This window comes from Bos indicus x Bos taurus, chromosome 3, assembly GCF_003369695.1.
Source record: "Bos indicus x Bos taurus breed Angus x Brahman F1 hybrid chromosome 3, Bos_hybrid_MaternalHap_v2.0, whole genome shotgun sequence".
Classification (NCBI taxonomy): Eukaryota; Metazoa; Chordata; class Mammalia; order Artiodactyla; family Bovidae; genus Bos; species Bos indicus x Bos taurus.
The window spans coordinates 103,068,019-103,090,900 of NC_040078.1; the positions used below are offsets into that span (position 1 = coordinate 103,068,019).

General features: G+C 42.0%; 2 protein-coding genes and 1 pseudogene across 2 annotated transcripts in view; 1 reads left to right on the forward strand and 2 right to left on the reverse strand.

Moving 5' to 3' along the window:
* LOC113890028 (olfactory receptor 2D2-like) overlaps nucleotides 1-22,882 on the reverse strand; it is a 192,972-nt gene that overhangs the window by 4,506 nt on the left and 165,584 nt on the right. The window lies entirely within an intron of this gene.
* Nucleotides 2,709-3,080, forward strand: LOC113890033 (annotated as a pseudogene).
* LOC113890358 (olfactory receptor 2A12-like) lies at nucleotides 9,489-10,436 on the reverse strand. The gene has a single exon (XM_027538256.1). The coding sequence runs from the start codon at nucleotides 10,434-10,436 to the stop codon at nucleotides 9,489-9,491; it is 948 nt and encodes a 315-aa protein (XP_027394057.1).

Sequence of the window (22,882 nt, forward strand, 5' to 3'; positions counted from 1 at the left end):
TTGTTTGACTAAGATGAATAGAATGCTAGATTTCTAATTTATATTCACTCAATACTTTGATGTAGCTCCATTTATTCTGGCATCTAGTATTACTGCTAATGGCAAAGGGCATGGCAACCCATTCCAGTATTCTTAACTGGAGAATCCCATGGACAGAGGAGCCTGGCTGGCTGCAGTCCATAAGGCTGTAAAGAGTCAGACACAACTGAGTGACTGAGCATGCATGCATTACTGCTAAAAGTCTAGAAAGCTTTTTATCTTAGTGATTTTTAAAAAAAACAAATTTGAATGAGGCTTGACACTTCTGATCCCATTCTGAAAATATAAAGAAATGCTATGTTGTAAAAATAAAAAACAATCAATGCTAACTATAGGGTTTTAATCTGTTGTACCTGTCACTTCCAGAGCATCTCCCTCTTCTTTGTTTATTTTGGCTTCCTCCGTTTGCAAGTCTCTTCAGTGTCTAATTTCCACCCTGACATAAGGAGGTGAAGGTGGTCACTTATTTAGGCTCACTTGTTCAGTTGTGCTGTGGGGAGGGAGGAACACTACAAACAAATATCACTAGTGTGGGGGCACTACTTGCAGTGTATGGACCACTCACTAGTGTGGGGGGACTACTTGCAGTGTATGGACCACACTGGGTTTGCCCCAGCTCATGGTGCCTGTGCTTTCCCCCTCTACACTGCTCAGGCTCCATGTTGCTCTGAAGGGAAACTGTCCAAAGCGGGCCCTGGGTTGCGTGCTCTTCTCAGGTCTAAGCTGCTGAGGTTCAGGTTCTGGGGTACTCCACAAAGACACAGACTCGGTTGGGCTTGCATTTTGTGCCCTTCCCAGGTCCGAGGAGCTCAGGCGACCAGATGTTTGGTGAGCACACTATTCCAGGTGTACAGTGCGTCTTTTCACCTACCCAGTCCCAGCTGCTTGATTTCCTGGGTGCGCTGCAAAAGCGCCATCTCAGGTGTGCTGTGTGTCTCCTCTGTGGGGCTGATCTCAAATGGATGAATTCTTAGAAAAGTATAACCTTTCAAAATTGAACCAGGAAGAAATAGAAAATCTTAACAGACCCATCACAAGCACGGAAATCAAAACTGTAATAAAAAAATCTTCAAACAAACAAAAGCCCAGGACCAGATGCCTTCATAGCTGAATTCTACCAAAAATTTAGAGAAGAGCTAACACCTATCCTACTCAAACTTCCAGAAAATTGCAGAGGAAGGTAAACTTCCAAACTCATTCTATGAGGCCACCATCACCCTAATACCAAAACCAGACAAAGATGCCACAAAAAAAGAAAACTACAGGCCAATATCACTGATGAACATAGATACAAAAATCCTTAATAAAATTCTAGCAAACAGAATCCAACAACATATTAAAAAAATTATACATCATGACCAAGTGGGCTTTGTCCCAGGGATGCAAGGATTCTTCAATATTCACAAATCAGTGTGCTACACCACATTAACAAATTGAAAGATAAAAACCATATGATTATCTCAATAGATGCACAGAAACCCTTTGACAAAATTCAACATCCATTTATGATAAAAACCCTCCAGAAAGCAGGCATAGAAAGAACATATCTCAATATAATAAAAGCCATATGATAAGCCCACAGCAAACAGTATCCTCAATGGTGAAAATTTTAAAGCATTTCTCCTAAAGTCAGGAACAAGAAAAGGGTGCCCATTCTCACCACTACTATTCAACATAGTTTTGGCCACAGCAATCAGAGAAGAAAAAGAGATAAAAGGAATCCAGATTGGAAAAGAAGAAGTAAAACTCTCACTGTTTGCAGATGACATGATCCTCTACACAGAAAACCCTAAAGACACCACCAGAAAATTACTAGAGCTAATCAATGAATATAGTAAAGTTGCAGGATATAAAATTAACACACAGAAATCCCTTGCATTTCTATACACTAATAATGAGAAAACAGAAAGATAGATTAAGGAAACAATTCCATTCACCATTGCAACGAAAAGAATAAAATACTTAGGAATAAATCTACCTAAAGAAACAAAAGACCTATATATATAAAACTATAAAACACTGATGAAAGAAATCAAAGATGACACAAATAGATGGAGAAATATACCATGTTCATGGATTGGAAGAATCAATATAGTGAAAGTGAGTATACTACCCAAAGCAATCTATAGATTCCGTGCAATCCTTATCAAGCTACCAACGGTATTTTTCACAGAGCTAGAACAAATAATTTCACAATTTGTATGGAAATACGAAAAACCTCGAATAGCCAAAGCAATCTTGAGAAAGAAGAATAGAACTGGAGGAATCAACCTGTCTGACTTCAGGCTATACTACAAAGCTACAGTCATTAAGACAGTATGTCACTGGCAAAAAGATAGAAATATAGACCAATGGAACAAAATAGAAAGCCCAGAGATAAATCCACGCACCTATGGACACGTTATCTTTGACAGAGGAGGCAAGAATATACAATGGAGAAAAGACAATATCTTTAAGAAGTGGTGCTGGGAAAACTGGTCAACCACTTGTAAAAGAATGAAACTAGAACACTTTGTAACACCATACACAAAAAATAAACTCAAAATGGATTAAGGATCTAAACATAAGACAAGAAACTAAAAAAGTCCTAGAGGAGGTCGTCTCCAGGAGCCCTTAGAGACAGAGTCCCTGGCAGCGGCAGTGGCGGCAGGGGCAGTGCACTGGCAGATTCATTCCATCACCTAAAAACTGGTGAAAACCATTAACTGAAGATGTCGAGCAAGACAGCCAGTACCAACAACATCGCCCAGGCACGGAGGACTGTGCAGCAGTTGAGAATGGAAGCCTCCATCGAGAGAATAAACGTTTCAAAGGCATCAGCAGACCTCATGTCCTACTGTGAGGAACACACCAGGAATGACCCTCTGCTGATGGGGATACCAACTTCAGAAAACCCTTCAAGGATAAGAAGACCTGCACCATCTTATAGAGAAGTAGTGAAGTGGATCCTCCCCTCTTCTCAACAAAGCAAATGATGAGCAGCTCTTTGAAAAGATTTACCTTCAGCTTATTTGGTAACCACTGCTAATAACTAAAATGCTCTTAACTTGGATTATGGACTCTGAAGTCTTTACCTTCCAAGTTTTTCTTTCTCTAAATAAAAAAAAAAAAACTCCTAGAGGAAAACATAGGCAAAACACTCTCTGACATAAATCACAGCAGGATCCTCTATGACCCACCTTCCAGAGTAAAGGAAATAAAAGCAAAAATAAACAAATGAGACCTAATTAAACTTAAAAGCTTTTGCACAACGAAGGTAACTATAAGCAAGGTGAAAAGACAACCTTCAAAATGGGAGAAAATAATAGCAAATGAAGCAGCTGACAAAGAATTAATCTCAAAAATATACAAGCAGCTCCTGCAGCTCAATTCCAGAAAAATAAATGACCCAATCAAAAAATGTGCCAAAGAACTAAACTGACATTTCTCCAAACATACAGATGGCTAACAAACACTTGAAAAGATGTTCAACATTACTCGTTATCAGAGAAATGCAAATCAAAACCACAATGAGGTACCATCTCATGCCGGTCTTAATGGCGGCTATCAAAAAGTTTACAAACAATAAATGCCAGAGAGGGTGTGGAGAAAAGGGAATCCTCTTACAATGTTGGTGGGAATACAAAGTAGTACAGCCACTATGGAGAACAGTGTGGAGATTCCTTTAAAAAATGGAAATAGAACTGCCATATAACCCAGCAATCCCACTACTGGACATACACATCGAGGAAACCAGAATTGAAAGAGACACGTGTACCACAATGTTCATCACAGCACATCACACGTCCCCTTCTCCTCCTGCCCTGAATCTTTCCCAGCATCAGGGTCTTTTCAAATGAGTCAGCTCTTCACATCAGGTGGCCAAAGTATTGGAGTTTCAGCTTCAACATCAGTCCTTCCAATGAACAGCCAGGACTGATCTCCTTTACGATGGACTGGTTGGATCTCCTTGCAGTCCAAGGGACTCTCAAGAGTCTTCTCCAACACCACAGTTCAAAAGCATCAATTCTTCGGCGCTCAGCTTTCTTTATAGTCCAACTCTCACATCCATACATGACCACTGGAAAAACCATAGCCTTAACTAGAGGGACCTTTGTTGGCAAAGTAATGTCTCTGCTTTTGAATATGCTATCTAGGTTGGTCATAACTTTCCTTCCAAGGAGTAAGCATCTTTTAATTTCATGGCTGCAGTCACCATCTGCAGTGATTTTGGAGCCCCCAAAAATAAAGTCTGACACTGTTTCCACTGTTTCCCCATCTATCTGCCATGAAGTGATGGGACTGGATGCCATGATATTAGTTTTCTGAATGTTGAGCTTTAGGCCAACTTTTTCACTCTCCTCTTTCACTTTCATCAAGAGGCTCTTTAGCTCCTCTTCCCTTTCTGCCATAAGGGTGGTGTCATCTGCGTATCTGATGTTATTGATATTTTTCCCCACAATCTTGATTCCAGCTTGTGCTTTCTCCAGTGCAGCGTTTCTCATGATGTAGCATATAAATTAAATAAGCAGGGTGACAATATACAGCCTTGACATACTCCTTTTCATATTTGGAACCAGTCTGTTGTTCCATGTCCAGTTCTAACTGTTGCTTCCTGACCTGCATACAGGTTTCTCAAGAGGCAGGTCAGGTGGTCTGGTATTCCCATCTCTTTCAGAATTTTCTGCAGTTTACTGTGATCCACACAGTCAAAGGCTTTGGCATAGTCAATAAAGCAGAAATAGATGTTTTTCTGGAACTCTCTTGCTTTTTCCATGATCCAGTGGATGTTGGCAATTTGTTCTCTGGTTCCTCTGCCTTTTCTAAAACCAGCTAGAACATCTGGAAGTTTACAGTTCACGTATTGCTGAAGCCTGGCTTAGAGAATTTTAAGCATTACTTTAGTAGCATGTGAGATGAGTGCAATTGTGCGGTAGTTTGAGCATTCTTTGCATTCCCTTTCTTTGGGATTGGAATGAAAACTAACCTTTTCCTGTCCTGTGGCCACTGCTGAGTTTTCCGTATTTGCTGGCATATTGAGTGCAACACTTTCACAGCGTCATCTTTCAGGATTTGAAATAGCTCAACTGGAATTCCATCACCTCCACTAACTTTGTTCATAGTGATGCTTCCTAAGGCCCACTTGACTTCACATTCCAGGATGTCTGGCTCTAGGTGAGTGATCACACCATCGTGATTATCTGGGTCATGAAGATCTTTTTTGTACAGTTCTTCTGTGTATTCTTGCCACCTCTTTCTTAATATCTTCTGCTTCTGTTAGGTCCCTACCATTTCTGTCCTTTATTGAGCCCATCTTTGCATGAAATGTTCCCTTGGTATCTCTAATTTTCTTGAAGTGATCTCTAATCTTTTTCATTCTATTGTTTTCCTCTATTTCTTTGCACTGATAACTGAGGAAGGCTTTCTTATCTCTCCTTGCTATTCTTTGGAACTCTGCATTCAAATATTACTCAGCTATTAAAAATAATGAATTTGAATTAGTTCTAATGAAGTGGATGAAACTGGAGCCTATTATACAGAGTGAAGTAAGTTAGAAAGAAAAGCAACAATACAGTATATTAAGGCATATATATGGAATTTAGAAAGATGGTATCGATGACCCTATATGCAGGACAGCACAAAAGACACAGATGCAAAGAACAGACTTTTGGACTCTGTGGGAGAAGGTGAGGGTGGAATGATTTGAGAGAATAGCACTGAAACATGTTTATTACCGTATGTGAAACAGAATCGCCAGTCCAGGTTCGATGCATGAGACTGGGTGCTCAGGGCTGGTACACTGGGATGACCCAGAGGGATGGGATGGGGAGGGAGGTGGGAAAGGGGTTCAGGATGGGGAACACATGTAAACACATGGCTGATTCATGTCAATGGATGGGAAAAACCACTACAATATTGTAAAGTAATTAGCCTCCAATTAAAATAAATAAAGTTAAAAAAAAACAGGAAATTAACATGTGATACAGTATTGTTAACTAAAGTACAGACTTTATTCACATTGCATGAAATTTTATGCTAGTGTCCATTGTTTGATTTCATATCTTTTTCAAGATTTCACATTGTATTTAGTTGCATTGAGTAGCTTCAGCTGCATGCATCAAATTCTGATAAATTCTCTTTTCATTTTGATTTTCTTACAAATATCTCTAATTTTTCTTATTATGGTTTCTTAGACATACATAACTTTTAAATGCAGACATTTAAATTTCAAATACATGTTTTTAAAGTATCTTTAATATTAATTTCTCATTTTGATATTAATTTCTTATTTAAATGCTTTCTTCTTTGCAATCACCCTTTATGTTTTTTCAAACTTTTAACTTTATGGAGGCTTTCAATGGCTAAGTCAAAGATCTCTCTTGGTAAGTGTTACATTGCACTTGAAATTATGTGGGTTATTTTCAAATATTTTTTGATATTGATTTCTAACATAGTTCCATAGTGATAAGAGAACAGATTCTGTATAACTTCAATACCTGTAGACCATGAAATGCTTGTACCTTGTTTTATGTCCCTGGATATGTTCCAGGGTCTCCTAGTTTAGTCTAAGGGAACTTGAATAGAATTTGTATTCTGCTGTTGTGTGAAAATTGTTTAAATCTTAATCATGTTCAATTGGCTCATAGTGATATTCAGGTCTGCTATATCCTTCTACTTCTTTGTGTATTCATCCTATTAACTTTCGACAGCTTGTTATTTATTCCAAGTAAAAATTTTAATTTATCTACTTAAAAATGATTGTAATATATAGTGGAAATATATGTAACTTTGTTCTGTATTTTCCAAGTCTCCTATAAGTGTGTTATCATACTTTCATAATTTAAAAAATACAAAAGAAGCAGAAAATAAATAAATGTTAATTGTAGTTATCTCCAAATCTAAGGTAACAGTTTTTTGTTTGTATTTATAAATGCAAAGTTTTCAGAATACATATATACTACTTTTGCAATAATGAAAACAAGTAACAGACTCGGACAAGATGTTTTCTTTTTTTTTTTTTTTTTTTCTATTTTTATACATTTGGCTGTGCCAGGTCTTAGGCATGTGAACTCTTAATTGTGATCTGTGGAATCTAGTTCCTCCACCAGGAATGGGACCCAGGCTGCCTGCACTAGAGTACAGAGGTCCAGCCACTGAGCCTCCATGAAAGTGCCCGAGGAGATATTTTCAGTGCATGTAATAGAGCAAGAACAATAGCCAGAATATTTAATAAACCATAAATAAGAAAAGGTAAACATATCTTGTATTCATTGAACACTTACTATTTTTTATTATGCTAAATGCTGTACATGTATTATCTCATTTAATCCTCCTAACACCCCTCTGGGAGAAGGCAATGGCACCCCACTCCAGTACTCTTGCCTGGAAAATCCCATGGATGGAGGAGCCTGGTGGGCTGCAGTCCATGGGGTGGCTAAGAGTTGAACACGGCTGAGCGACTTCACTTTCACTTTTCACTTTCATGCATTGGAGAAGGAAATGGCAACCCACCCTTGTTCTTGCCTGGAGAATCCCAGGGATGGGGGAGCCTGGTGGGCTGCTGTCTATGGGGTTGCACAGAGTCGGACACGACTGAAGCGACTTAGCAGCAGCAGTAGCAGCAGCAACACCCCTCTGAGATCTATAATATATTCTTCCCATTAACAGATGAGGAAACTGAAACTCACAGAAGTTAGGTAACTTGCCCATCATCACTGAGTTAGTAAAGGGTTAGCTGAGGTTAGAATACAGAAGTCTGACTCCAGGGCTGACTTCACTGCACAATACTACCAACAGTCTTACGAAAATATGTTAAATTCATTAGCAATCAGGGGATTATAAGTGAAACAAAAAATGTCACCACTTTCCATCTATGAGATAGACTCTTTTAGAATGGTTTAGATAAACAACATTATCAAGGGTTGATGAGAATGAAAGTTGTAGATTGGTATCAGTACTTAGAAGGATAGTTTAGGGGTATCTAGTAAATTGGAAAGTTCTAAAAACTACTACATTCACTGCTATACATGCGTCTTGGTAAAAATTTTTACATATGGAGAAATGTCCAAAGAAATTTACCACGATATTATTTAAATAGCAAAAAATTAGAAGTAAACAAATGTCCAATGATAAAGAATTAGATAAATGAGATGTGGTAAAATGCTTAAAATTCTTAAGAGAATTATTTAGACCTTTAAGTATCCAGTGGGGGATGTCAGAACCATGATGCTGAGTTAAATTTTTTCATAGTGGGACTGATATCTTGATACCATTATAAAATGTTAAGTTTATACAAAAACAATTTTGTCTATTGGTTATGGATGTGATTACATGTAAGCAAAAGCTTTGAAACATAAGAGAATAGACGTCAATCTAATAAAAGTGGTTGATTCAGAGAAGCTGGAAATTGTCAAAGAGCACTTCAATTTTATCTGTAATTATTTAACCCTTTTCTAAAGTATAAAAAAGACTCTGACTAAATATTGCAAAATACTAACATATTTATTTTGAGTGTGAGAAAACAGAGAAAAGAGAAAACTCTTTTCTATAATTTCTTTCTGCATATTTCTGACTGTCTGATATCTCATTATATACCTAAACATAAAAAGAGAGATACATAGGAAACTTCCTTGCTGGTCCTGGTTAAGAATCCATGCTTCCAATGCAGGGGACCCAGGGTCTATCTCTGATCAGGGATGTAATATCCCACACGCCATGGGGCAGCTAAGACCCAGGCATCAACTACAGAACCCGCATGCCACAACTAGAGAAGTGCATGTGCCACAGCGAAGACTCAGCCAAAGACACACATGAAGAAGAGCCAAAAAAAAAAAAGATGCAGGTATATATACACATGTATTTTCTTTTATGAAATGTATATTTATAAAAGTGATATTTAAAGTATAAAATCAGCTAAGAGTCAGTTTCACAAGTTGAAGAGAATATTATTGGCCATATTGTTCTACAGATGTGTCTAAAATAACTCTAACTTAGATTTTATACCACTAAGTGCAAAAAGCAATGCTAATATTACTTCTGAGTGCTTGTCAGAGAGTAACGCAAGACTGTTCCTACATAATATGTCCACTCTTTTTGTCATCTTCACCCCCAATCCTTTACACCATTGAAAAGCACATATGCATGATAAACACTTGGCCATGATATATTGAACTGACATAATTTTCCAGAGTTGAGGAGAGAACCAAGGAAAAACAATAAAGCAATAACCTTGGACTGTAAGGACATACTTATCGTAAATCAAATCCTTTGTCTTAAATCCTCGACTGAGTCTGTAGGCAGTAGTAGCTGAAAATTTTCCAACCAGTGGGGAGAACTTCAGGGTGACCTCACCCTTTTTGGGAAGTTCAAAGACCCAGAAATGCTGGCCAGAACCTGATGTACTTTCATGATACCACATGAGCCTCATCAAGTCGGCCCATGATTCTGGACAACTTCTGAAACATCCTGGGTCATTGTGCTGTCCCTCTCTGGCCAAGCACTTTCAGAAAGGCCCTCTTTACATCTTTGTTCCGGAGACTGTAGATGATGGGGTTGAGGAAGGCAGAGACAACATTGTAGAAAAGGGCCAGCTTCTTGTCTCTCTCTGGGTCATACCAGGACCCAGGCCTCATGTACATGATCATGGCTGGCCCATAGAACATGGTGACCACAGTGATGTGGGAAGCACACGTGGAGAAGGACTTGAGTCTCCCCTGGGGTGAGCGGATGCTTAAGATGGAGACAAAGATGCGAACATAAGAGACCAGGATGAAGGAAAGTGGTATCAAAAGCAAGATGAAACCCAGGATGAAGTCCAACCAGTCATTGAGGGATGTGTCTGCACAAGCCAACTTCAGGACAGCAGGGACCTCACAGAAGAAGTGGTTTATCTTGTGGGGGCCACAATAAGGCAGACGCATGGTGAAGACAGTATAGATCAGGGCCCCAGCTATGCTAATAAGCCAACAGACTGTGACCATCTTGATACAAATAGGATAACTCATCAGTAGAGTATAGTGAAGGGGGAAGCAGATGGCCATATACCTGTCATAGGCCATAATGGCATAGAGGACACACTCAGCAATGCCCAGGATCAAGAAGATGAACATCTGGGCTGCACAAGCTCCCCAGGAAATGGTCCTCCTTGGATATACCAGATTAATCAACATCTGGGGCACAGTGGTGGTGACATAGCTCATGTCTACCAGGGAGAGGATGCTGAGAAAGAAGTACATAGGCATGTGAAGGTGTGTATCCAAGTAGATCAGGGTGATGATGAGTCCATTGCCTAGAATGGTGATAAAGTAGAGGATAAGGAAAAACGTGAACAGAGCCATTCTGACCTGAGACTCACTGGAGAAGCCAAGGAGGATGAACTCAGATACGGAACTGTGGTTCTCCTTGCCAAGGCTCTGCATGGTGGTCTGCCTATCAAGGAGACAAAGACCAATCTATTCTTTCCTCAGCCTTGGGGGAAGGAGGACACAGCTGACTGAACCAGAGCCACACACAGCCCCTTGCACAATAGCTTGAGATTCAGTCAAATCTTTGTTGAGTTGGGTGAAAAGGTGTAGTAAACTAAGGTAGCTCCTGAACTGGGAGAGCCATCAGAAGATCTGGATTTATGCTTGTAACAGAATATAAGATGCTCACAGGTCCTTCCCTGGAACCCACCTTCATCTATAGAAGGCAAGGCATTAGATAGCTATGTCTGAAGCAGGGGAACCCAGCCAGCCTCTGATCACTGCTAAATGCTTCCAAGCGCGTATACTTGTCTTGGTCTGGAGAACAATTTTCTGCTGAAAATTTTAAATGATGACATTGAAAGTCTGTGTCACTGGGCCGTCGGTGCTTGAGGTACAGTCAATCCAGAGCTGCTGTGCTGGCGACCCGAAGTCACAGGGGAGCTGGAGTTGTAGAGAACAGTGGAGGTCTTACAGAGATGAGAGCCGGCATGCTGGGAAGGAGAGAGCAGAGACCTCACAGCCCCGAGAAATGGAAAGAGTGATTTTGATTCCTAACTTGTCCTGAGGTCTGTGATTGAATGTCTGTGGGATTTTCTGTCAAATCCTTATAATTACCACCCTATGATAACATTTAAAATTCAGCTCTTCCTTCAGACAGAAGGCTGTCAATTACCCATCTGTGTGAATTTGGGCGAGTCCCTTCACCTCCAATGGCCTCAGTATCTTCCTCTGTTAGAAATGAAACATCCATGGCACAGGGTAATAGAAAGAGGCATATGACATACCCTATCTCAATAAATTTTGCAAAATACCAACACTAGACAAGTAAAAGGGTTGGTATAAGTGGGAGGACTCTGGAAATCAGAAGAGTGGGGCTGGTCATAACTCTGCACCTAATTCGCTGTGTGATTTTGGGTAACTCTGGTGGTCTTGATGACTCCAAGGGACTCTTCTGGGTCTGCTATTCTCTGGTCCAAGGAACACCTGGCTGGAGACCTGTGATAGCATCAGTGTCATGAGAACCAAGGGGAGGGCTGGGCTGAGCAGTCAGCTGAACAGGGTTGTGTTAGCAGGAGATTCCTTCCAGGAGTTGGAGACACGAGACCAGGGCATAGATTCAGGTGTCAACACACCTTCATTTCATATCCTCTTTACCCACTCGTAAGTCACTTAGCCTCTCAGGGTCCCTTGTGCTTTATCTGTAATACCTCGTCCAGAATGGAGTTTGTGTGAAATGCATCTGGTCTATGGAAAGTGCTCAATAAATGGTAACAATTTACATAAGGTAGTCTTAGTGGAAGTAGGAATGAAGGGAGAATTGAGGAGCCATCGTGATATTTTCAAGCATCTAAGTTCCAGAGGACAATACTGAAAACAAGACTATGAGGCCTGATTGCTGCAGAATTCTGGTGAAGGGTGAGGGATGAAGAAGTTGTCTGAGGCTATGAGCAAAAGAAGACAGTGTGATATTTTTGTGCTGAGCTTTAGGGAACACCAGTAACTGGACAAAAATAAATGGAATAAGAAGGAAAATGATTCAGGTCAGGAATGTTTATGAAGAGAAGAGAACTAGGAAAGCTCAGCATCTTGGACTTTCAGAGGGGTCACATTCAAGAGACAAGGATTTGTCAGCTGTGCAAACAGCTGAAGCCAGAATGATGAGGGATGAGAATGGGGAGAGGCTCACATCCTCCATCTCATTAGTCCACATCCAGATCTGGGCTTCCTGGTCCACCCACCAGCAGATACTGCTTCATCTTTCATGCCCATTCTCATGCCTCCTTAGACTATACTAAGACATTTCTCTTCTGGTTCTGACCAATTTTCAAGTCTATAGCATTTTTTGTGACTCAATGAGAGTTCTGAGCCATGATGAGCAGGACCACCAAAACATCCTCATCTGAGCATCTTGGGGGCCCCTCTTCTCTGACCCACAGATCCTCCAAGCTGCCTGGCTTTCTCAGCACCTGCCACATATGCCATGCAAATCTCACCATTCTTTCCTTAAACTGTTTATCTGTTGGGATGTCTCCCATGATCCCTTCTTCCTCCTCACATCCCACCAGCTCTCAAAGCCCAGTTTGGGGTTCCCTCCTCCTCACCTGACCAGTCAGCCTTGTGGGGTTTGTGTATTGTCTTCCCACGCAGGCTACAGGCAGAGGCTGTGTCCATTAGACCTATCTCTCCACCATATTTAAGTGAGATCAACCGATTTCTTCTGGAGCCCTGTTCCAGGACTAGTTTTCTCTGCTTTAAGACCAGACTCTGCTCTGCCTTCCTCCAAGCTAATGAGTGGTGGTCCCAGGCCTTATGCTAGATTCTCTGGGTGCACAGCTTGCCAGGCTCTTAGCCACTGCTCTCTCTGCTGCCTCCCTCAAAGGCACACATGAAGGAAGAATTACATCAGCCTTTGAACTATGAGAGCTCTGTTTCTAATATCTGCCCTCCTTTCCTCCTGCCAACCCTTCACTTGTCCTTCTCAGCCTCTGCTCTTCTAGTAGACAAGAAAAAGAAGAGGGACTTCCCTGGTGGTCCCATGGCTAAGACTCCTCACACCTAATGGAGGGGGCCCAAGTTTGGTCCCCGGTTGGGGAACTAGATCCCACATGCTGCAGCTAAGTCCTGGTGCAGTCAAAGAAATAAAAACATTTTTTTTTTTTTTAGAAAAAGAAGAAAGAAGATCCCTTGTCAGGGGTCCCCCAGAGTGCCCCAGGACCAATTTAGGGAATGGGGGTAGGTGATGCTCCTGAGGGCCACTGTTTGAGTTTGAAAATGGCCATGGAGTTGCAGTAGAGATTCTACTCCTGTTTATGAGGGCAGGAGCCTCCTCCCCCTCCCCCAGGGAGTGGGGCAGAGAAGACTAGGGTGATCCCTTGTCCATTCTTGGGGGTGCCCTAAGAAGGTAACTCACCTAGTTCATCCCTCATTCCTACTTACAAGTGAACAGCGCGCCATTCTTCACCCCCTTCAGCCCTGCAGCAGCCTTCGCCTGGTGTCTCTTGGTCTCAGTGGTGCAGTGGAAAGCGGTCTCTCTTTCTCCTTTGCACGGTAGCCCTACTAGGGAGATCTGTGCCTTTATTAAGTGTGTCAAATGCATAGCATCCCTGGAGGGAGGGCATTCTAGCAGGCAGACCCAGGGGCTTCCTTCATATCAGCATGGGGTTGGAGAGTAGATTTCCTATCCCTGAAAGCCCTGAAGATCTCCTGCCCATGCTGGTACATGCAGCACAGAGCCACTGGGCTGGGTGAAAGGCACAGGCAGGAAGCTTAATGCCCCCAAGGCATTTTGGGCTCAACTTCTGGAGTTAGTGAGCCGGGCATCCTTCCAAAATCTCCATGTAGGGACTGAAATTCCTTCCCACTGAGACTTTGAGGAGGGAGGAGTCTTACGGTTGAGTGGCTATATCCCTGTGTGACACAGTGACAGTACCAAAACAGTGTGCTTTGTTTCCTTCTGAAGCAATTTTGTTTGCCTTTTAAATCCATATTCATCTTATCCAAGGCCACCTATGGAACAGAGATAAAACTGAGGCTTGGATATAGACAACATAAATGCCGCTAATACAGAGGAACTAAAAAGCCTCTTGATGAAAGTGAAAGAGGAGAGTGAAAAAGTTGGCTTAAAGCTCAACATTCAGAAAACAAAGATCATGGCATCTGGTCCCATCACTTCATGGGAAATAGATGGGGAAACAGTGGAAACAGTGTCAGACTTTATTTTTCTGGGCTCCAAAATCACTGTAGATGGTGACTGCAGCCATGAAATTAAAAGACGCTTACTCCTTGGAAGGAAAGTTATGACCAACCTAGATAGCATATTCAAAAGCAGAGACATTACTTTGCCCACAAAGGTCCGTCTAGTCAAGGCTATGGTTTCTCCAGTGGTCATGTATGGATGTGAGAGTTGGACTGTGAAGAAAGCTGAGTGCTGAAGAATTGATGCTTTTGAACTGTGGTGTTGGAGAAGACTCTTGAGAGTCCCTTGGACTGAAGGAGATCCAACCAGTCCACTCTGAAGGAGATCAGCCCTGGGATTTCTTTGGAAGGAATGATGCTAAAGCTGAAACTCCAGTACTTTGGCCACCTCATGTGAAGAGTTGACTCATTGGAAAAGACACTGATGCTGGGAGGGATTGTGGGCAGGAGGAGAAGGGGACGACAGAGGATGAGATGGCTGGATGGCATCACTGACTCGATGGACATGAGTCTGAGTGAACTCCAGGAGTTGGTGATGGACAGGAAGGCCTGGAGAAGGAAATGGCAACCCACTTCAGTATTCTTGCCTGGAGAATCCCAGGGATGGGGGAGCCTGGTGGGCTGCAGTCTATGGGGTCGCACAGAGTTGGACACGACTGAAGCAACTTAGCAGCAGCAGCAGCAACCAGAGAGTCAGATAGAGTCAGAAATATGCAGAAAGAAATTATGGAAAAAAATAAAGCAAAGATCCCATTTTCTCACATCCAAAATTAAGACATCAATATTTTGCCATATTTAGTCTGAGTCTTTCTTTTCCTTTTATAAAAACGAGACTCAGTTCAGATCAGTTCAGTCGCTCAGTCGTGTTTGGCTCTTTGCGACCCCATGAATCACAGCACGCCAGGCCTCCCTGTCCATCACCAACTCCCGGAGTTCACCCAAACTCATGTGCATTGAATCGGTGATGCCGTTCAGCCATCTCATCCTCTGTTGTCCCCTTCTCCTCATGCCCCCAATCCCTCCCAGTATCAAGGTCTTTTCAAATCAGTCAGCTCTTCACATCAGGTGGCCAAAATATTGGAGTTTCAGCCTCAGCATCAGTCCTTCCAATGAACACCCAGGACAGGTCTCCTTTAGGATGGACTGGTTGGATCTCCTTGCAGTCCAAGGGACTCTCAAGAGTCTTCAACACCACAGTTCAAAAGCATCAATTCTTCAGCACTCAGCTTTCTTTATAGTCCAACTCTCACATCCATACATGACCACTGGAGAAACCATAGCCTTGACTAGATGGACCCTTTGTTGGCAAAGTAATATCTCTGCTTTTCAATATGCTATTTAGGTTGGTCATAACTTTCCTTCCAAGGAGTAAGCATCTTTTAATTTCATGGCTGCAGTCACCATCTGCAATGACTTTGTGGGGAATTTGAAGTGATCAAATCACCATCAGCAGTGATTTTGGAGCCCCCCAAAATAAAGTCTGACACTGTTTCCACTGTTTCCCCATCTATTTCCCATGAAGTGATGGGACCAGATGCCATGATCTTAGTTTTCTGAATGTTGAGCTTTAGGCCAACTTTTTCACTCTCCTCTTCCACTTTCATCAAGAGGCTTTTCAGTTCCTCTTCACTTTCTGCCATAAGGGTGTTGCCATCTGCATATCTGAGGTTATTGATATTTCTCCTGGCAATCTTGATTCCAGCTTGTGCTTCTTCCAGCCCAGCGTTTCTCATGATGTACTCCGCATAGAAGTTAAATAAACAAGGTGACAATATACAGCCTTGACGTACTCCTTTTCTTATTTGGAAGCAGTCTGTTATTCCATGTCCAGTTCTAAATAGTTACAAATAAAGTTGACGTGCTCTTGAACTCAGCTCCTCTGAATCAACTGCTATCATTAAATTGAAGTCTACTTAGTGTGTTTTAAAGCTTTAGCGTACGTATAAATTTATCCATAATCAATACATACAATTGTTTTTGTATGAACTTGAAATTTTATAATGGTATCAAGATATCAGTTCTGTTCTGAAAAATTTAACTCAACATGATGTTTCTGATATCTCCCATCAGATACTTAACAGGTCTAACTCATTTTGTAAAAAGCATTTTGATGTATCACATTTCATTTTATCTAATTATTATGGAACAGTTATGCATTTAAAATTTTTCACTACTTAAACAATCTGTGACAAATATATTTAGACATTTCTCCATGTGAAAGTGTGAAAGTGTTAGTCACTCAGTCGTATCCGACTCTGCAACACCGTGGACTGCAGCATGCCAGGCTTCTGTGTCCATTGAGTTCTCCACACAAGAATACTAGAGTGGGTAGCCATTTCCTTCTCCAGGGGATCTTCCTGATGCAGAGATTGAACCCAGGTCTCCTGCATTGCAGGAAAATTCTTTACCATCTGAGCCACTTCATTATTTAAACAATTCTGTGACAAATGTATTTAGACATTTCTTCATAGGTAAGTATTTTTTCCTAGGATTTATGCATAGCAGTGAACTTGACAGAGTTTACAATCCAAGAATTTTCAAACTTATTAGATGCTCCTAAACTATTCTTCTAGGTATTTATGCCAATCTACACCTTTCCTTCTCATCAACACTTGTTCCGACCTAACAGAAGCAGAAGATATTAAGAAAAGGTGGCAACAATACACAGAAAATCTATACAAAAAGATCTTAACAACCCAGATAACCACAATGGTGTGATCTCTAACCTAGAGCCAGACAACCTGGAGTCCAAATTCAAGTGGGCCTTAGGAAGCATCACTACACATAAGCTAGTGGAGGTGATGGAATTCCAGTTGAGCTATTTCAAATCCTAAAAGATGATGCTGTGAAAATGCTGTACTCAATATGACAGCAAATTTGGAAAGCTCAACAGTGGCCACATGACTGGAAAATGTCAGTTTTCATTTCAATCCCCAAAAAGGGCAGTGCCAAAGAATGTTCAAACTACCACACAGTTGCACTTACCTCACATGCTGGCAAAATAATGCTCAAAATTCTGCAAGCGAGGCTTCAGCAGTACGTGAATTGAGAACTTTATGCTGGATTTAGAAAAGGCAGAGGAACCAGAGATCAAATTGCCAACATCTGCTGGATCATAGAAAATGCAAGAGAGTTCCAGAAAAATATTTACTTCTACTTTATTGACTATGCCAAAGTCTTTGTGTGGATCACAACAAACTGTGGAAAATTCTTCAAGAAATAGGAATACCACACTACCTTACCTGCCTCCTGAGAAATCTGTATGCAGGTCAAGAAGCAGCAGTTAGAACTGGACATGGAACAATGGACTGGTTCCAAATTGGGAAAAGAGTACGTCAAGGCTGTATATCGTCACCATGCTTATTTAACTTCTATTCAGAGTACATCATGAGAGATGCTGGGCTGGAAGAAGCACAAGCTGGAATCAAGATTGCCAGGAGAAATATCAATAACCTCAGATATGCAGATGACGCCACCCTTATGGCAGAAAGGGAAGAGGAACTGAAGAGACTCTTGATGAAAACCAAAGAGGGGAGTGAAAATCTTGGTTAAAACTCAACATTCAAACATGGCATTTGGTCCCATCACTTCATGGCAAATAGATGGGGAAACAATGAAAACAGTTTCAGACTTTATTTTCTTGGGCTCCAAAATCACTGCAGATGGTGACTGCAGACATGAAATTAAAAGACACTTACTCCTTGGAAGGAAAGTTATGACAAAGCTAGACAGCATATTTAAAAGCAGAGACATTACTCTACCAACAAAGATCCGTCTAGTCAAAGCTACGGTTTTTCCAGTGGTCATGTATGGATGTGAGAGTTGGACTGTAAAGAAAGCTGAGCACCAAAATATTGATGCTTTTGAACTGTGGTGTTGGAGAAGACTCTTGAGAGTCCCTTGGACAGCAAGGAGATCCAACCAGTCAATCCTAAATGAAATCAACACTGAATATTGACTGGAAGGACTGATGCTGAAGCTGAAGCTCCAATACTTTAGCCATCTGTTGTGAAGAACTGACTCATTTGAAAAGACCCTGATGCTGGGAAAGATTGAAGGCAGCAGGAGAAGGGGACGACAGAGGATGAGATGGTTAGATGCCATCACTGACTCGATGGACACGAGTTTGAGCAAGTTCTAGGAGTAGGTGAGGGATAGAGAAGCCTAACGTGCTGCAGTCCATGGGGTCAGATAGAGTCAGACATGACTGAGAGACTGAACTGAACTGAACACTTGATAATGTCATTTGTATTGACCATTCTAAAATTGATATCTACCACATAGATGGAAAGTGGAGGGCATAGTTTTCGGTTTCATTTATAATCCCCAGATTGCTGGTGAATGTAACATCTTTTCATAAGATTGTTGGTAGTATTGAGTAATGAAGTCAACCCTGGTGTCAGACTTCTGTATTCTAACCTCAGCTAACCCTTTACTAACTCAGTGATAGTGGGTAAGTTACCTAACTTCTGTGAGTCTCAGTTGCCTCATCTGTTAATGGGAATAATATGCCATAGACCTCAGAGGGGTGTTAGAAGGACTAAATGAGATAACACAAGTAAAGAATTTATTGTAATAAAGAAACAATACTAAGTAATCTCAATGAATATGAGATATTGTTTATCTTTTCTTATTTGTAGTTTATTATATATCTTGGGATATTATTCTTTGTCTATTACATACATTGAAAATATTTTCTCTCAGTTACTTGTTTGCTGTTCTGTGCTGGGCTTTGTCACTCAGTTGTATCTGTCTCTTTTTGACCCCATGGACTGCTGCATACCAGGCCTCCCTGTCCATCACAATATCCTGGAGTTTGTCCAAGTTCATGTCCATTGAACTGGTGATGCCATCCAACCATCTCATCCTCTGTCACCCTCTTCTCCTTCTGCCTTCAGTCTTTCCCAGCAACAGGGTCTTTCCCAGCAACAGGGTCTTTTCCAATGGGTTGGCAGTTCGAATCAGGTGGCCAACATATTGGAGCTGCAGCATCAGTCCTTCCAGTGAGTATTCAGAGTTGATTTCCTTTAGGTTACTACTCTAGTATTCTTGCCATGAGAACCCTATGAACTGTATAAAAAGGCAAAATACAGTATATGTTTGTTCTCATAATTGTACATGCAAACAAATACTCATTACCTTAGACTAGGAGATAACCACAGTTAATCTTTCAGAGTCTAAAATCTTTAAAATTACTTTTATAAATATTTTTTAAAAATAACAACACAATTCCTTAAAAATTTATTATTTGTTTCCATGATTTATAAAACTGAATTTCACAGTATTTATTCTTTGGTACGGAGAAGGCAATGGCACCCCACTCCAGTACTCTTGCCTGGAGAATCCCAGGGATGGGGGAGCCTGGTGGGCTGCCATCTATGGGGTCACACAGAGTTGGACACGACTGAAGTGACTTAGCAGTAGCAGTAGCATTCTTTGGTAACTTGATTTATTCACTCAATATGGGTTTTAACATTTTTGCATGTTGATTTGTTTTCACTGCTTGAAAAGTATTCTTTTCACTTTCCTGATGAATAGAATAATGACTTTTGAGTGAATAGAATTCTTAAAGTGAGTGAAGTCGCTCAGTCGTGTCCGACTCTGCGACCCCATGGACTGTAGCCTACCATGGGATTCTCCAGGCAAGAGTACTGGAGTGGGTTGCCATTTCCTTCCCCAGGGGAATCTTCCCAACCCAGGGATCGAACCCAGGTCTCCCACATTCCAGGCAGACGCTTTAACCGCTGAGCCACCAGGGAAGCCCTATAGAATTCTTAATGACTTTGTAAATCTTTTTTATGGTTTTTTTTTTTAATAGAAACATATGTCAAAGATTTCATTGAGCTGTAGGAGAGAAGGCTGGGCAGATGGACACAATTCAGGGCAAAAAAGATTTTGGCAGCTGGACAAAGGAGTTGAGATGAAACTTCACACTTGGGAACCAGTGAGGACTCTGGAGCTGGGCGAAAAAAGTCAGAGCTGCATATTAGAAAGATAGCTACAAAGAAGACATACGGATGGCTAACAAACACATGAAAAGATGCTCAACATCACTCATTATCAGAGAAATGCAAATCAAAACCACAATGAGGTACCCTTTCATGCCAGTCAGAATGGCTGCTATCCAAAAGTCTACAAGCAATAAATGTCAGAGAGGGTGTGGAGAAAAGGGAACCCTCTTACACTGTTGGTGGGAATGCAAACTAGTATAGCCACTATGGAGAACAGTGTGGAGATTCCTTAAAAAACTGGAAATAGAACTGCCTTATGACCCAGCAATCCCACTACTGGGCATACACACTGAAGAAACCAGAATTGAAAGAGACACGTGTACCCCAGTGTTCATCACAGCACTGTTTATAATAGCCAGGACATGGAAGCAACCTAGATGTCCATCAGCAGACGAATGGATCAGAAAGCTGTAGTACATATACACAATGGAGTATTACTCAGTCATTAAAAAGAATACATTTGAATCAGTTCTAATGAGGTGGATGAAACTGGAGCCTATTATACAGAGTGAAGTAAGCCAGAAAGAAAAACACCAGTATAGTATACTAACACATATGTATGGAATTTAGAAAGATGGTAATGATAACCCTGTATGTGAGACAGCAAAAGAGACACAGATGTATAGAACAGTCTTTTGGACTCTGTGGGAGGGAGAGGGTGGGAAGATTTGGGAGAATGGCATTGAAACATGTATAATATCATATTTGAAACGAATCACCAGTCCAGGTTCGATGCAGGATACAGGATGCTTGGGGCTGGTGCACTGGGATGACCCAGAGGGATGGTACGGGGAGGGAGGTGGGAGTGTACCTCAGGAAGGGGAACATGTGTACACCCGTGGCAGATTCATGCTGATGTATGGCAAAACCAATACAATATTGTAAAGTAATTAGCCTCCAATTAAAATAAATAAATTTATATTAAAAAAAAGAAGATAGCTACAGCAGCTGTCGGAATGCTTATAGCCCCCAGAGCCTGGTTGTTGAATTTAGGTCCTGCCACTTGAGAAAGAAGGTGGGTCACAGACCTGGAGACCTTGTCACTTGAGGTGGGTAACCTGGAAGAGGACATTCCAGGTTGGGCCAGGGGAATGCCAGAAAAGAAACAGCCCTCCACAGGTGTGAGGAGGCCCCTGGGATAGGGGATTCCCTATGGCCCATGCAAAGACCTTCTGCCCTGAGGACCTCAGAGGGATCTGAGGCCAGAAATCCCTGATGTGGACACCACCAAACCCTGAGCTCCCCTCCAGTGGAGGAAGGGGCCTCCACGGCTGGTCAGTGCTGCAGTGGACTCCACACTGGAGTCAGGATCAGGACAGTGGGGAGCAGGAGTGAGACTGTCACCCAGGAGGAAGAGATTGAGTAGCCAGTAAGCAGGAGAGTGCAGGGTGCAGTCGGCTGGAGTGAGCCTGGTGCCCCTGCCTAAACAGCCTTCTGTCCCAGAAGCCAGGCTGTTGGATTTCACTCTCATCAGCTTTCCCGTGTGTGGCTCCCAGCTTTCAATCCAAGCCCCAGTCTGGCTCCTGTGGGGAAATGCCTGGCCAAGTAACAAATGTAACCCCAGTCCACCTGGGCTGTGTGTGGGCAGGGGACCTTCTCATGCTCAGGAAGCATAGAGCCTAAAGTTTCTTTTGCCCTCCGGCAGGACTGAACTCCCTAACCCTTCGCCAGAGACATCATAAAGGAGGTCCAAAGGCTTCCCTGTTGCCTCACTCTCTCAAAATTACAGGTGACAGGAACTTCCTATTTCCTGTCTTAAGTCCTTGGTGCTACAGTCATTGCAAAGTGAAGGAAAATACAAGGAGCCTGTCCCCTTCTCTCCTGCCTGAGTAAAGCTTCTCACCAAGTTACTTGAAATGATAGAACACACCCTCAGAGGCCGCTGGGTAGTTTCAGAACTCCAAGGGCACCATTGTTTACTAGATACTTATTAAAATGTACCACATGTGTGCATGATAAGTCGCTTCTGTCCTGTCTGACTCTTTGCTACCCTATGGACAGTAGCCCGCTAGGCTCCTCTATCCATGGGATTCTCCAGGCAAGAATTCTAGAGTGGGTTGCCATGCCCTCCTCCACAGGATCTTCCTGCCCCAGGAAATGAACCTGCATCTCCTGTGGTTCCTGCACTGCAGGCAGATTCTTTACCACTGAGCCACCAGGGAAGCCCAAAATGTACCACGTCCCACTTGAAATATCTGAAAGAAGATTTAAGAGTCTAATGAGTTGCCAGGGACTAGCTGATTAAATGTTGTATTTAATAGTCATTTGACTCATCACTAATTTTATTCTGTGGAATCTCTATTTTCGGACCAATAATATCTTTCTTATCTCGAATATGTTTATAGACACTGAAAGCTCAAGGACCCTAGACATTTTGTCTGTAGTTTCTCATGGATAAAATGGCCCTGGGAATAACACCAGGCAGAGGGAGGGGACCATTTCATGGCCTTCATCACCCCACACCTCCCAGGGCCTCATTTATTTTCTCCTGGGGAAGGAGGAGCAGCTGAGAAAAGACCTGCCCTCAGGGCCCTGCCAGGACACGCCCCCACCCCCACCCACCCCCAGCACTACACTCCTGTCCCAGCTGAGCCTTACGTTCCCCCTGCCCACCCTGTGCTTCCAGAAGAGCCTTGTCTGAGCAAGGGTGATGCTCCTGAGTGGGAACTTGGGTGCTTCCTCCCTGGCAGG

What these genes read in the sequence shown, in the direction of transcription:
- LOC113890358 (XM_027538256.1), bottom strand. Translation starts at nt 10,436, where the DNA reads ATGCAGAGCCTTGGCAAGGAGAACCACAGTTCCGTATCTGAGTTCATC.